This window comes from Desmodus rotundus, chromosome 6, assembly GCF_022682495.2.
Source record: "Desmodus rotundus isolate HL8 chromosome 6, HLdesRot8A.1, whole genome shotgun sequence".
NCBI lineage: Eukaryota > Metazoa > Chordata > Mammalia > Chiroptera > Phyllostomidae > Desmodus > Desmodus rotundus.
The window spans coordinates 10,465,707-10,481,436 of NC_071392.1; the positions used below are offsets into that span (position 1 = coordinate 10,465,707).

The 15,730-nt window shown below is 48.5% G+C and overlaps 1 protein-coding gene across 2 annotated transcripts in view; it reads right to left on the reverse strand.

The window, feature by feature from the left end:
• The window catches only part of CHN2 (chimerin 2), a 253,283-nt gene that overhangs the window by 69,830 nt on the left and 167,723 nt on the right, over nt 1-15,730 (reverse strand). For both annotated transcript variants that reach the window (XM_053926776.2, XM_024562874.3), the window contains one exon: nt 14,161-14,446. In XM_053926776.2, the coding sequence (XP_053782751.1) occupies nt 14,161-14,446 (286 nt within the window). The remainder of the gene's footprint in view (nt 1-14,160; nt 14,447-15,730) is intronic.

The following is a 15,730-nucleotide window of genomic DNA, read 5'->3' on the forward strand; positions in this document are numbered from 1 at the left end:
ATATATAACATACCAATCGACTACTATTCTGCCCTAGTTCCAGAGTTAATTATATATGATTATTCTATATAATATGATATAGTATATATAATTGTCTATAATATATTATCTAAAATATATCATAATATATAATAATTATATATAGAATCAATCAACTATCACATTTGCCCTGTTCCAGAGTGGCCTTACATAGTTAAAACCACCCTACTCTACTGACTGGACCCATGAAGGAATCTACTGATGGGACCTGTGGTTTCAACGGGTGGGCCCTGGACCAGCAGCCCCCTCCTCTCCCAGGAAGCCCGGCCCCAGCCCAGATGTCCTGTGTCAGCAGTGATGGGGGTTGGGCAGGAGAGCTGTGTATGAACAAACCTTCCTGGGGACGCTCGGGCATGCTGGAAGGTGAGACCCAGCAGGCTACAGAAAACGCGATTGGCAGTCCAAACATGGCTGACCTCTTCCCACTGCACTTTTAGCTGCGTGCTCTCACTGAGTCGGAAGAAAACCTTTGCTCTCTTAAGTAGTAATCACTTCCATTTCAATATCCTCTAAACTATTTAATTAGTAGGTAATTTTTTTTGCAGCAATTAAAGGTTAGGTCTTGTGGAGCCCAGGTTAATGAATGTTTTTATTTTATTACCAAATTCAATATTATTTTTCAAGTCCACAGCTCTTCTAAGAAAGGCATCCATTCCCTTTCTTCGCTGGTGGAGATGAAACGAGGGAAGAATACAAACGTTAATTCACTTAACAAACACTTCTTCGGAGTGTGTATTTAAGGGACGCTGGCAGAGGGCTTTGGAGGGTAGCAGGTCATGTCTTGCACAGATGAGCCCATTGGTTTGATGAGGTTCTGCGGTAGCCAATGCGTGTGCAGAATAGCACTAATAAGCTTTTAACTCTCGCCTTACACCCCAAACTTGGAACAACTTGTGAACACCGATTACCAAACCTAGGCTTTCTGAAATTAAGAAGAGGAGGATGATAATTAGCTTTGGTAATAGTGTCATCATTTGAAAATAGAAAAGGTGGGCTTTTTAACACTTGCCAACAGCTATTGGCTTCTGAAACTAAAAATGTAGATGCCTCAGACTTGCTGCATCTGCCCCCTCAGGGCCCTGGTTTCTCTCCACTCCCGTCCACCCTCCAATCCATCCTCCACGCCACCACCGATCCTCTGGCAGCTCCTCACGCTTTTAGGCATCAAGTCCCGATGCCCCAGCCTGCTTTAAGGGCCCTCCTCAAGCTCACCCTTCCCTTCAGCCGCCCGTCCCCTACTGACCCTCTCATCTGCCAAGAGTCTACACTGCCCTGTGACCAGCCTCTGCCCGCCTGCCTCCCAGCTCTAGATGGCTCTTCTTGACCAGACATGGGCCTGCTTTCCCTTGGGACTCCATTAGAGCTCTTTTGGCTGTAGGAAATGAGAACTGTACCCAACTTAGCACCAGAACAAAAGAAAGGGCAGTGTCTTGGCTCATAAACCAAGGCTAGAAATGCTCTAACGGTCCTCTTGAAAAAGGAAGGGGATCATCCTTAATTCTCTAGCAAAGACCCAGGGTTCCCCAACTGTGCTTGTGACACTGGCCCACCCCCAGCTGGTCGCTGTATGTCTGACTGGCCAGCTTTGCAAAGAAGAGTCCTTGGCACAGACAAGGTGCTCAATGAATATTTAATTATTATTAATTATTAACAGTTAAGAATGAATGATGGAGAGCCTGAAGAGACAGCCACCAAATCAAAGCGACCTTGTTTGAATCTTGTGTCAAACAACTCAATTGTAAATAAGATATTTTGAGACAATTAGGAACAGTCAAACATGACATTAAGGAACTATTGTTTTATTATGTGTGAACACTGCAATATGATTGTGATTTAAAAAATGAACGAATGAGTGAATGAGTGAATGAACCATCCTGTACAGCCCCCCAGTGTGCAGTCAGAGTTATACCTAAGCCACAGAGGGGTGACCAAAGGAAGACACGTCCAGGTAGACTGTTTCGGGGCGAGGAGGACTTTGCAGGTCAGGAATGCCTGGCCGTCCGAAGCAGGCTGAGAACTTTGGCTCTTACGTCTGAAAGCTTGAGTTGCTGCTAGAGACATAAGTTCTAGAAAGATGAATGCATGGCCTATAAAGACAGGTAGGGCTCCCTCAGTCAGAGCAGGGGGCTGGCGGGGTGAGAGGACGGGAGGAACACGGCAAAGAGCTGGAAGATGCTAGGTAAAGGCTGCGGGAGTGAAACCAGCTGGTGTGCTCAGAAAATGACCACAGTATGGCCGACTCTGGCACACAGCTGGGGGAGGGCAAAGAGATGTGTGCATCTGTGTGCGGGGCGACGGGGCAAGGGGACAGCATCATGAAAGAGCTGGCAAGCCACCTCAAGGTGTCTACTCTCAGGTAGCCAGAAAGCTCTTGAACAGCCTTTCAAGTCAGGGTGGCCGGGGCCGGGTTCCAGCTCACTCACCAGCTGGGTGATCGTGGGTAAGTTCAGTGAGTGCTAGTAACCTCGTGGAATTTTACTTTTAACTTACTGGAAGACAAACATCCAGTGACTTAAAAACTCCATGAACATCACTTTAGAATCCCAGAGTTCAGCTGGTGTTTCACAGCTACCTAGGGGGCAGGGATGGGGGTGGGGACCAGGTCATGTGCTACTTTCTAATGCTCACGAGGATAACTGTGGTTTTAATGTCCTTTCTTCCCCATTTGTTCCTTCATAGTTGGGTAAGTGAGATACAGGCATGTTGCACAAGACATGCATTTCATAGCTCTCACTTTGGGATTTAGTGAAGGTATTTGGAGCTTTACATTATTGCCAAATCCTTTTAAAATTCATATAGCCCCTGGCTAAAGATGCGCACAGGGATTTTCCTGTAGAAATCACAGAGGTAGGCATGCTTGTCTGTCACTCACACCCGTAGCCATAGGTATTTCTGCATTAGAACAAATTAGTCAGGAGCAGAAGCTGGTTCGAATCCTCCCACAGAGAGGCCTGGGTCCTGGTATTTGAGGAGGAAGACAATTCCCTTTGTGCTGTTTTGTTTAGAAGCTTTTACTTAAACACAAAGCAAATCTGTTTCCTCGTCAGTGCGGTAGGGTGGGAGGGGCAGCAGCTTTGGAGTTAAATGAGTTACTAGAGACAGGACCTGCAGCTACTAGTACTATGACCCTGGGCAAATCACTGGGCCTCCCAAGCTTCCTTGCTGGTAAAGCACAGGAAACTGAAACGTAAAGATTGCTGTGAAGTGGAGTAAAATAACGTAGGTTTATGATGGATGACAAAGTATGCCATGGCTGGTAAAGTGAGATTTTTTTTTTGTAATTATAACTTTCTTAAAGTCACAAATCACTCAGGATTCAAAATAATAAAAGCCCCTTATCTAATCAATTGCTTTACATGGATTTATGTATTCTGTGATAAAATATAACTGCTCTTATTCAGTTAAGGGCGTGTTGGGTCTTGCATTCCTCATAATCTTGTGTCTTATTTCTGACTGTCAATTTGAATATTAAAGAAGGATCTTTTGCAAATGACAGTGATTTGAGTCCTTCATAATTTTTTAAGCCACCAAATCACATAAGAACAGTAAAAGCTGCATTTGTAAACTTTAACTCACTCTTCAGATGGTTGGGCTCCATTAGCTTCCTAAGTGAGGACTAGGTACAAAGTGAAATATTAACTTTCTGGAAACTTCAAAGTGATTCTGTGTAAGGAGAGACAAAAGCAGCCGGTATATTAATACACGATCACCATAAAACCCAGCCAGACCGCTCCTGATGGAGACATGAGTCATGCGGGGTCTGCAACCTGTTCCCGTGCCCACGAAAACAAGTAACCTGCTCTGTAGCCTTGACAATCCCATTTCCGTGAATGTCAATGGAAATCATTCAGAAAACAAAACCCACCTCTTCCCCACAGTGGACCGGGGAAGCCCACAAACCCGTACAGACGAAGCTTTAATGCACGAAGACTGCAGACAGGATTCTGACCTTTCTTTCTGCACGGTCTGCAGGTTTCCAACGTCTGTCATCTGTTTTACTGATAACCTGGGAGGTCTCACGCGGGATCCCCGGCCAGACCCAACCCTGCAGATGGGGCGATGTTTCTTTCCATTTTTTTTTTTTTTTTTAAAAAGAGGTTTTATGGCAATATCATGAATAGAGAAAAATCTGGTGGATCAGATTTCATAGGATGCTTTAACATACTGCCTTCATCTTCATTATGTGAATATTATTATTAAGAGTCTAAAAACACACTTCCTTAGAGCCAGGGGACAAAGATGGTGAGACGCACACCGGAAGTGGTTTTGGGGTGCTTCCCATGTCTGCCTGGTAATCTAGGTACTACATGCCTACTTGTTTTAGTAAACTCTAGATGTCCCTTTTTCTAATTTGACATTTCCATGTTAAAGAGGGAGAGCGTGGGCTGGTCAATTAAAATGAAAATGAACCCTACTTGGAATACCTGAGCTTTCTCAACCATGGTGAGGGGTAAGGTGAGCAGTGAGTGCAGGGGAAGGGGGTGGAGGGCGTCATGGGGGTGGGGTGAGTCAGAGTGTTCTGATTATTAAGACTGCAGGTGTCTCCACGGAACGCAAACATTCCCGCTGCCATGTGAAAAGGCCAATGGGAATGAATAGACTAACCTCACCACACCATCTGGCAGAGGGCAGCAGGCCCCAGGGCAGCTTCCGCAGAGGCTCACAGTCCTCAGGACTCAGTTTCTCTCCATTTCCAGGCTGCACTTCTCTGCTCTATGTGGGAACCAGAAGGCTTCAGCCATCCAGACCTACTTCCTGTTGAATCCAGCCCCGCAGGAAAAGGGCAAAAGGCCGCCTTTCCTTGACTCACAGTGAGAACCTACTGGTTTCATTGGCTCTGACTTGACCGTAGGCCTATCCTGGAAACACCCACAGTAGCTGGGGAAATGTGACCCCCTGGGTTAGCCTCGAGCCACAGACCCACCTCTGGGGTCCGTGGACAGGTTGACTCCATCAGAAGCACGTACACTGAGAGAAGGAGGGATGGTGGCTCCGATGCCATTTCTAGAAGAGGGTAGCTAGGTTCTAGGGGGCTCGGGAAGAGCTCTGCAGCCATAATCAGGGCAAACACTGTGGTCTCTACAGGTAGACAGCAGTCCCAGGGGACAGAGGCATTTACCTCCCGCAGTCAAAGGTGACAAGAAATGGCACAACACTTCTTCCCAAACACCTCCCTGAAGACATACAAATGTAAGCTTCTCCCAAGAGTGCGCTTTTCACCCATCAAATGTCCACCTAGAGCACCGCTTCTCAAAGTGTGGCCCACCAATGTTCAGGGGACCCCAAGATCCTGTCAGAGAGGCCGCGGTGTCAAAAACTACTTTTACTAATTGTCTCTTCCACTGATTGGCATTGAAACTCGCCTTTAAGTGTTGTTTAAGTGGTTGTTCTGTGGTAGAAAATAGTAACAATCACAGTTACCTAAAAAGGCTATAAGAAACATTCTTCTTTTTCCAGTGGCACACCTGTGTGAGGATGGAGCATCTCCCTATACCTCAAACCAAACAGTATGTCAGCACAGATTGAATACAGAAGCAGATGTGGGAACCCAGCTGTTGGGTAGTAAGCCAGACACTAAAGAGATTTACAAAGATGCAAAACAATGCCACTATTCTTACTGGGTTTTTTTCCATTTCAGAAAATGGACTTATTTTTTCACAAAATATGTTATTTACACAAACACCTAATGGAATTATTACTGTCACATTTAAAAGAATAAATATTTAATGTTTTCTCCATTTTACCTTCTATACAGTAAATACCAATAGCTGTAACCCACATAAATAAAAGCTATTTGGGGTATCGGTAATCTCACAAAGAATAAAAGGGCTCTGATGCCAAGAAGTCTGGGCACCTCTGGACCAGAACGCCAGTGAATCAGATCATCGAGACCATATTTACCGCCAAGCAGCCAGGCTGGCAGAGCTGCCCACCTGCTTATGCAAAGAATGAGCATGAAATACAAAAGAGACACCCCCTAGCCATTGCACAGCGTGATCTGTGCTATAAAACCCGAGGAAGCGGGAGGATTCGATGGATTCATTGCTGCAAATTTGTTCCTGCTCATTACTCCCACATCTGTGGTCCTTTGAGATTGTCGCATGTAACTCGCCTTTCGACCACTAGATGGCACTGCTTTCATAGAAAAGACAGGCAAGTGCTGCCGGTCTCAAAATTCCGTTTCTGGAGAGATTTTGGAGGGAAACCAACAAGGAGGGTTTGGCCTATTTTATTCAGACACACACTGAATGTATTAAGATAACTTTCTTTTTGTTTGTGTAAAGCTCTAGCCTTGAGACCACTGATAGTGGGGGATTGGTAAAAAGAGCAGCTTTCTGATAAAAGATAAGTCATCTTTAATTATTCTTCTATAGCAGGGAGTCTCAGCATCAGGTACATATCAGTATCACTGCAGCACCTAAAATCCAGATGCCCAGGCCTTATCTCAAGGCGTGAAGTCTGATTTTCAGCAGCCAGGGTGGGTGAGGGCTGGTGTAGCTAGTCATCTGTGTTTTTGAAAACCCCCCAGTATATTCCAGTGGGCAGTGCAGGGTGAAAACCATAGTCCTACAAATGTCATTAAGACCCACCAGCTGGCCCCTAAGGAAGAGACACTCCTGTTCCCTTGTTCCATCAGTATATTCTCTTAATCCTATTCCAGTTAATTTCCCCTCATCATTTAAACTTGAGCCAATAGTCCGGGAGAAGCAGCCAGAAAAAAGGAGTAAAGCAAGCCTCTGAGTCAATTCAGGTAACCAGACTCACCAGAGTGTACAGTATTTTCACGGAGGACTTGTGTGTAGGCAGAGGTAGGGAAAGAATGCCAGGGTCTAAATGAGAACATAAAAGATTCCCATAAACAGAAAAGGCATTAGAGAAGGTGAAACAGGCATCTTTAAACAACGACGCTCCCCCAAGTACCTGGTAACCTCACTTCCCCATCCGACCTTTCCTCTAACCAGAGGCTGAGACCATTAGAATCAACCAGAGAACCTTCAAAATAAAGCTGCCTGAATGTCATGCGGGGCGGGGATTGGGGCCCCTTCGATTCAATAAATCAGGAGGAGCAACCAATGGTATTTTTTAAAAGCTCCCTGGATGATTCTAACCTGCAGCCAGTTTGAGAACCTGGCCTCACCATGAGCTGTTTTTCACACTGCGTGATAAATCCCGCCCCATCAGGGGATTGTGATCTCAGATAACTGCTCGGGGAAACCTGGTTGCATGAGCAAATGTAATCTAAGTTCAAATCCATTCTTACAGCATTACATCCCATTCGCCTTTACGACTCTGTGTGCAGCTGAAGATGGATGGCCAGAGTCATTACTGTACCTGTCACTCCTACTAGCCAAGTTATGCCCGTCTTCATTTGTCCCTGACTCCCGAGAAAAGGCTGGTTATGTCAGTTACATATCATTTCCAAGGGACCTCCTGAGGGGCTCATCCACAGGTTTGCCGGGCCCTGTAATGGGAGCAGGTCTTTTTCAGCGGCTCACTGCTTTCTACGTGAACAGTTCGGGCTCGCTCTTTGGCAAATGAATGCAGCGCCTCTGCTTGGTCAATCAACTGTCCTTAATGAAGTCACAACAGCCCTCCAGCCCCCAGGACCAAGATCCCTTCCGCCACAGCACACTGAGGGGCCATCCGGGAGAAGAGCTTCCTCCCTGACAGCTTGCATGAATGCCTGAACATGCACGAGTGGCTTCCGACCTGATGAACTTGATGTTAGAATAAGGCTAACACACAGTGCAGTCGAATTGCGCGGCACACATTTTTGTTCTCGTTACTCCCTGCCTTGGCTGTTCTCTGCCACGGAGCCCCTCTCCCCAATTCATTCTCTGTCCTGCTTTCACCCCTGGTGGGGAGACGGACCTCTAAGGACTGTATCCCTGATGCCTCTGTCCTCTGGCTTCCAGGGGGAGGGGGTTAGTCCAATGGGAGATATAAGCAGGAGGTCTTGGGTGGGGCAGCTGGTCACTGGCTGCAGGGCGGGAACCTCACTTGACTGTGGGGTCCCTGTCCTGTGACAGCCCCCTCCTGGGGAGCTCCCCTTTTATGGGAGCCTCCATCCCAGCTCTCATCAGACTCTAGTGACCCCGGTGTCTTCCTCTGGTCCCTTCAGCTCTGGGGAGGACACTGTGTCCACCACTGCCAGGCCCTGGGAGAAGTCCCTTGTTAATCAGACTCTCCTCAAAACCCCAGTGAGTGATACTTCCGATTCCTGCTGGTCTGGACGGCTGGGACACCTTCTAGATGAACCACCATCTGAATTCATTTCTCACTTTTCAGTCATTCACTCCCGAGTCCTATAGATACAACTTGCATTCCTTGAAGACTTTCAGTTTAAGAGAACTTGTGACTGGCAGGTTACTTGAGCACATTTTTCTCCTTTCTGAGCCTTCGTGGCCTCTAGATGTCTTTGAAATGCTCCACACTACTGAGCAGGGTGCCTTGGTTTCCTGGTGTGTAAAACACCTGGGCTGCACAAGGTGGCCTCCAAGACCCTCTTCTCCCCAGGCCCTAGCTTCTCACGATGCCGTGGGGAGTCAGATTTTAGCGGGGGGAGGGTGCAGCTGCTCAGAGAGCAGGGGTAGGAGATGCTGACACGCCACCGGGGTGTATCAGAGACGCACTATTCCTTAGGGTGACTGTGAGGCAATCTGCTCCATTTTCTAAGTCACCCATCTGCTCTTCACTTGGTGGTGTTTACTCTACCGAGGCCCTTGTGTGCTGGGCTTCAGACTCAGGAATAGTCTGAGGAGTGACCTGGGCCTCCAAATGGTCAACTCCTGGGGAACGAGAGAGGTAGCTGAACCACAGGCTCTCAAACTTGGGCACACGAGGAGCCACCTGGAGGCAGACCACCAGGTGCTGCCCCCAGAGGTCCTGATCCAGAGGTGCATGTCCAATCAGCCTCCCAGGGGATGCTGATGCTGCTGGTCCCCGAGGGCCACTCTTGGAGGACCACCTACGAGGCAGCAGGTTAAGTTATCCTGAAGGTTAGGTGTGAGCCTCGGGGGTAGCTGTGAGCTGGGGCAGCGCTTCCTTCAGGGCGGGCGAGGCAGGGTGAGTGCCAGCGGGCTCTACGAAAGAGGCTCTGCTGGACTCTAAAGGGTGAACAGGGGCCAGCAGATCACAGGAGCGGGGCACTTCAGACAGCGGGCACAGAGGGTGGATGTGAGGGGCACAGGATGTCTGGGGACCACAGGACAGTAAGGGAGGCCAGCAGCGGAAGGCAGGCTGGGCGGTGGTGGGTGTTTCGGCCACTTTCTCCCGTGCCCCTCGCCACCTGCTGCAGCACTTGCCCTCTCGAACTTTCCGCCCAGGATGCCGTGGGCGCCCAGCTGGCTCTGCATGTGCAGCCTGGTGTGGGAAAGACTTAACAGCTCGCAGCCCCCTCAGCCAACAGAGGACAGGAGGCGGTGGATAAGCAAGCTCTCCTTCAGTTGCTCTTAGGCACCATTCCGGTCCTGGGAGGGGCCCCGGCTCAATAACATGCATCGCTACTTGCTTCCCCTGCCTGCTCCCTCTCCCAGCCTCTCCCTCCTGCTCCCAGGGCACCTCCCCAAATCAGGAGGCACCAGACCCTTGGGGCAGGTCTGCTTCCAGGGCAGCCCCAGCCTGAGCACGACCCACAGTGGCTGAGCTCTCAGTCAGCCGGCACGCCCTGCTGCTCCAGGACAAAGGCCGAAAATCTAGTATCGGGATTAGGCAAAGGGCTCTGGCGGGCCAGTGGGTTCAGAGGGTGGACATAGTGAAGTAAACAATGAAAGGATCGCCCCGGATGTAAAGAAAATAATTATTTCAAAAGAGAAAAACATGGTAGGTTGAGGAAGGATCAGTTCTCCCCGAACAGCTCATCTGTACAGGCGGATGCCCCACCAGGCTGAAGGCACTCCTGTTCCCACGGCGGGGCAGGCAGAAGCCTAAGAGGCTTCCTTGTTGCCAGAGGGAGGCAAGGGGACCCTGGGAGTTGGTCCTTGGCAGCTCGAGAGAGGTGAGTTGGGGTGAGGGAGGGGCGTGGAAAACGGGGGGGGGGGGGCTGGGAAGGGTCCCAGGGGAGCACAGCTGAAGGGACCATCGGTGGGTGAGGGGCAAGGCCAGTGAGGAAGCAACAGCCAGCTAATTTCCAGGGACCGTCACATGGCACTCTTTACTGGGTCCTTTTGGTCCTGTGCTATCACGCGCCTCATCCAGCCCCCAACCTCTGGTAAAAGGCTGTTAAACAGAGACTCTGTGCTAACGCCCCATGGACAAGTGGGAGAAGAAAGCCATCAGGATGGGCGGGGGGGCCAGTGAGCCGGGATGAGAAAGACAGCCTGGGCCCAGGGTCCCGGGGGTTGGAACTCACGCTGCTCTGTGTGCACATGTCCGCGTGTGTGTATGAGAGAGAGATGTGGGGCAGAGAAGATGTTTGCTGAGGGTTTGCTTTAACGTGTGTGAACTGAAGACATAACCCATTCTTTCTTCTTATTTTGTTTGGGAACAGGGCACTGCATTCATCACGGTTTGGAATTCAGAGTGTGCGACAGTCTCGGGAGGTGTCCCCTTCACCCACTTACCCCTCAGACGCCCCTCCCTCCCACAGCAACCAACAGAACTAGCTCTTACATCCTCCAGCGGGTAGTTTGTGATTTGGCCAGAAAAAGACATGTACAAGAAAGCCATACTACACACCCTCTGTTGTGAGTTCCTTTTGTCCCTGAATAACCCCAGATCCTCTTTCCGTTCCAGCCCACCTGAGTCTCCTCACTCTTTCCTGTGCTCTACACAGCTGTATCATCACTGACCTCAGAAGTCCCCCGCCGATGGGCATTGAGGTTATTTTCTAACTTTGAAAATGACAAACAATAGTAAAATAAATAAACTGGTAAGAAAACATATTCTCAAATGAGCTTTTATTATATCAGGGGTGCAGATGGCTTTTCTCCCGTAAATCAAACGCAATTTACCACGGAGAACCAGATTTATTTAATAGAAACGTGTCGTTGGAAACATTGTTGTCCCGTATATATGATTCAGTAGGCTATACCTTACACAACAGTTTAGTTTGGATAGCTGGGAACAGCAGTGTATTTCCCAAAGCAGATCATATAATTACCACGTGGTATTTAGCACAAATTGGCCTTGGATGGTCAGAAGCGAGGATTTTGCTTTCAGTAATAAGAACCAATGGAGGCCTAGCTGCTCTGTAGACTCAAGAAGCTCTGAACTGGGAGCTGGAAAGCCGGGGTTCCCAACACAATGGGGATGGGGATTCCTGTCCCACGTGCTTGTGAGGTTGTTCCAAGGATGAAAGGGCAATCGTTTCACAGATGCAAGGTCTGTTCACGAACCACGAGTGTCTGAACAAATGTTAAATACTGGTGTTCTTACAGTGCTGATCACGCCCTTTCTGGAGATCAGCACATACCCCATCCATGGAGTAAATTTTGAAATGAATTTTATAAATGAAACCACACTGGGCAACAACCATTCTAATGAAATGTTCCAAGTGATGGCTCTTGCATACTATAATGTTTTCAAAATCAATTATACGAAGAATCTGGAAGAAAACAGAACGCTATTGGCTAACTAGCACAACTTTTTCCTTTTTCGCACCCTCCCCATCTCTCTGCCTCAGCGACAGTTATTAAAGTCAAGTTCACTGCTAACCACCTTGACAGGAGATAAGTCGGGAAACCACTCAAATCCAATGGAGTAGGTAATAACTTTTCTGCCAATTAACACTGTTAGTATTCTTGGATTTACAGATAACCCGGTTTCTCTGGATTCATTCAGAAATGACCGATAAATAAATGGGCAAACCGAGTTTAAGAACACTGGAAAATGAAATGCAGGGCTGTCTGGATTTGAGAAATCTTAGGAAACCTACACATACCAAACATTAAAACCTTCAAGACACACCAACACCGGGGCAGACAGGAGCCCCAGGCACTTCTCGGTCAATCCATTCAAGTCTCTGCCACCTCTTTTCTGGTCCCTGCCTCCATGGCAACGGCCCACTGACCTGCCCTTCAGGGAAATAGAATTTCTGGCAAGACTGAGACTTTTAATAACCCTGCTTGTCAATACAGGTCAGAGAAATAGATGTATCTGTTCCAACTTACTTAACAAACCCACTAATAAAATGAGTGACCCCCAGCAAGTGACCAGACCCAGCGTTCAGAGTGTCCCCCAGGAAAGCCATACATTGTACATCATTCGTGGCCAAGAAAATCTGCACCCTGGACTCCGGTCCAGCAAACTCTTCACTGAGTTTGGACTCCTTCCTCCAACACTTCCGTACCTTTTCCTGGTGGCTCATTCAGAGGGCTCTGTAATCTGACGATTCATTTCCTCCAACATTTAAATGTAATAAGTAAACACAGGACAAGATGGTTTGTAGTGAAGGACGTATTTCGTCACACGAGTTTCCTTACAGAAGTATCATCTAGAGATATGGGTGTCATTGACCAAAACTGCCTCTCGGGGGAGAACAAGGATCTAGAAACAAGGATTCCAATGCCCAGGCTCCGAACTCTCATCCCAAATCCACACTCCACACGCCTCTCTCTCCCTGGAAACATCCTCGCGTGCAGTTTGCGGTTGTAACAGATTGCTCTTTGGGCGGCATTACTCTCCGATTCAGAAATATCAACTCTGCTTCAGAGGTTTATTTTACAATTCATCTTCTGATTTGTCATGGCCGGGGAGGTCAGTGTGCAGACTTTCTGTTCTAAATTACTTTGGAACAGATTTTGCAAACAGACTGAAAAATGGCTCTTGCCAGAACTGGAACAAATTCTGAAAGTTGGGACTCCAGTCCTCATTCTCTTTCATTAAAAGGTAAACAATCAGAAACCCCACCATTTCCCAAATCAATTACTTGTAAAAGAATAAACAGGTGCTTTAGAGACACTGGAGTTATAAAAAAAAAGGCAAATGATTTTTTCATGGGCCAGCTGCTCAACTGATGTGATTCTGGGGAAGGTTCTCCAAGGCTCTCAAACTCAATTAGCAAATCAATTAAAATCATCCCCTTGTCTGCTAACAGGACTGGGCTGTCCCCTGCGCCCCCCTTCCTCATGTGCTTCCTGGTGCATCTCCATTGCCAAAGCCAAAGCCAAAGCCCAAGCCCAACCCTTGCTTCCCTTGCTTCCCGCTAACAATGGACCCCTGGGGAGGAGGGGCGCTGTGCCGGTTTAATCAAGGATTAGCGACCACCAGAAGAGGCAGTGCTCAGGGTCCTGCCCCATTCATTTATATGTGCCCCATCCCAGCTCGCCTGGGAGCTGCGCTCAGCACAGACCCAGTGGGGGCTGACTGGCGTGGCCGGCTGTCACTTTCTTTCAGTGGAAAACAGAGAAGATCAGGCAAAGCAGATGGTTCCTGAAGGGACACATCCAAAAAATCTGCCAGCACACTGTGGTGGCCTCTTCCAAACGCACCGCAACTTAACTTACCGGAGAGGAAAATCAGATCTTCCACCGCCTCCCGCCCGACCTGCCCACCTCTAACAGCTCCACGGAGGAGTTTTTCATCCTCCCTGGGCTTATCGCTCTTGCTTTGGGGGAAAAGACAGCCTGTGCCTCTAAGTCTCCCAGAGATAGCCGTCATCACCGACAAGTCTCCCATCTCTGTCAGTAAAACCTGTGACCCAGGAAAGGCCACCTCCCTGGCCTGCGGAGCCGCAGGGTCCCCAGCCCTAAGAGAAGCCCACGCAAACAGCACATGAACGCTTGGCCAGCGGGGGGCGCCCGAGGCGGAGCCAGCACGGCCTCTACTGGCAATTAAAACAAGTGACTCTTTTCATCTGAACACATTACTGGAGGTTTTTTTTTTTCCTTTTCAAATTCCGAATGGAGTCATTTGGAATTATTATTTGTGGTAGTGCTGGACCTGACTGTATGAGTCGGGGCAAATCACTGCACACCTCTGGGCCTCGGTTTCCTCGTCTGTAAAATGAGGGGGTCGAAGTGGAAGATTTCTAAGGTCCCTTATAACACTAGTATTCTAGAATTCTTCCAGTGGGGGTGGGTTTCCTCCCACATTTTGGCAAGTCATATATATAACTAGCCACCTGGTTTTTCAGCATCGATTAAAAACAGAGCGACGGTTTCTGTCCCACGCGCATCCTACCTTATCGACTGTGGCGTGTTCTTCGTTTGTGACGCTCATTTTCCTGGACTCGTTTTTAGACCTACTCAGCCTTCGGGAAACCTTTTCTCGGAGCAGAGTGGCATAGCCGATGTGCTCGTAGATAGGGTTCGTTGTCATTTTGGAAATGTATTCGGAGGCTTTTGTTTCTATGTACAGTGTTATCAAGCCATCTGTGACCAGGTCGTGAATTGATTCAAACCTCTTCTCGCCCACAAAGTGTTTTCCGTCGTAGAAGAGCCTGTAGTTTAAGGTCTGGTTTCCAAACCTGCCGCGAGAGAGCGGGGCATCACAGCAGGGTCAGAAATGGGACTGGGGGAGAACAGTAGCCGCCAGCATTGTTCTGAGCGTGTACTGCATGCAAGGCACTGGGCTGAGCACTTGACCTGGATTTTCCTCCATTTAGTTTTCTTTCTTTCTTTCTTTTTTTTAAGTGAGTGTGTTTATTTTAAAAGATTTTATTTATTTCTTTTTAGAGAGAGGGGAAGGGAGGGAGAAAGAGAGGGAGAGAAACATCAACGTGTGGCTGCCTCTCTGATGTTCCCAACTGGGGACCTGGCCTGCAATTCAGGCATGTGCCCTGACTGGGAATCGAACTGGCGACCCTTTGGTTTGCAGGCCCGCACTCAATCCATTGAGCTACACCAGTCAGGGCTCCACTCAGTTTTCATAGAGACCCTGTGAGACAAGTATAATCAGTATCCCTGTTTTATACCTGGGAAAAGTGAGACTTGAAGAGATGGGCTACCTGCTTGAGGCTATACCCCAGAAAGAGGCAAAGATGGGATTTGCCCCAGCCTGTCATATGGTGTCATTTAATCCTAGAAATCACTAAGGCCATCAGGTCCCTATCATTCTCATTTATAAAAGTCACGGTGTGCTGGTAGCAACTGATTTACAAACATATCCTACTTATAAAGTTTCTTAATGGGAACTAGCGATGCCCCACAATCCCTTCCCCAACCTGGGCAATTACCTCTGCAAGGGAAGCAGCCACCACTGGCCCTGATGTCCCCTTCTTGTTACAGCTTTGACCTCCACCGGTGGAGCCCTCGTGCCTCCCAGCCCAGCTAGTCCAGCTGAAGGGAAATGAGGGGACTGTGCCAAGCCCCCTGCCTGAGCCACCACTGCCAGCGTCCCAGGGATCCAACTTCCAGCATCCTCTCCCTTTAATACTGGCTGCCCCTCTTGGCCTCTGTCCTATAGCTTGTAGCTCCTGCCTGGTTCCCCACTGGGACTGCCAGCTCCTGCGGCTGGGGTGCTGGTAGGCAAATTCTGTGCATACCTAATGCACTTGATAGCTTTTGAAGTACTTCCCTATAAGGACATCACGGAAGACATGCAACTAGCCAGCCCCGCTTGCAACTTGGAAAGTCTCTTTCCACAGACACAATAGAGATGGTGCACTGAACACACCTTTGTGGGCTGGGCAGGGACATGTTTCTATGGATACCATTCCCTCGATGGATTGGGGTCTTTCCAGCTCTGAAGAGTTCATAAAATGGATTTTTTGGATACCTTCCCAAACCTCCGAGGACTGTTGTGAGGATCA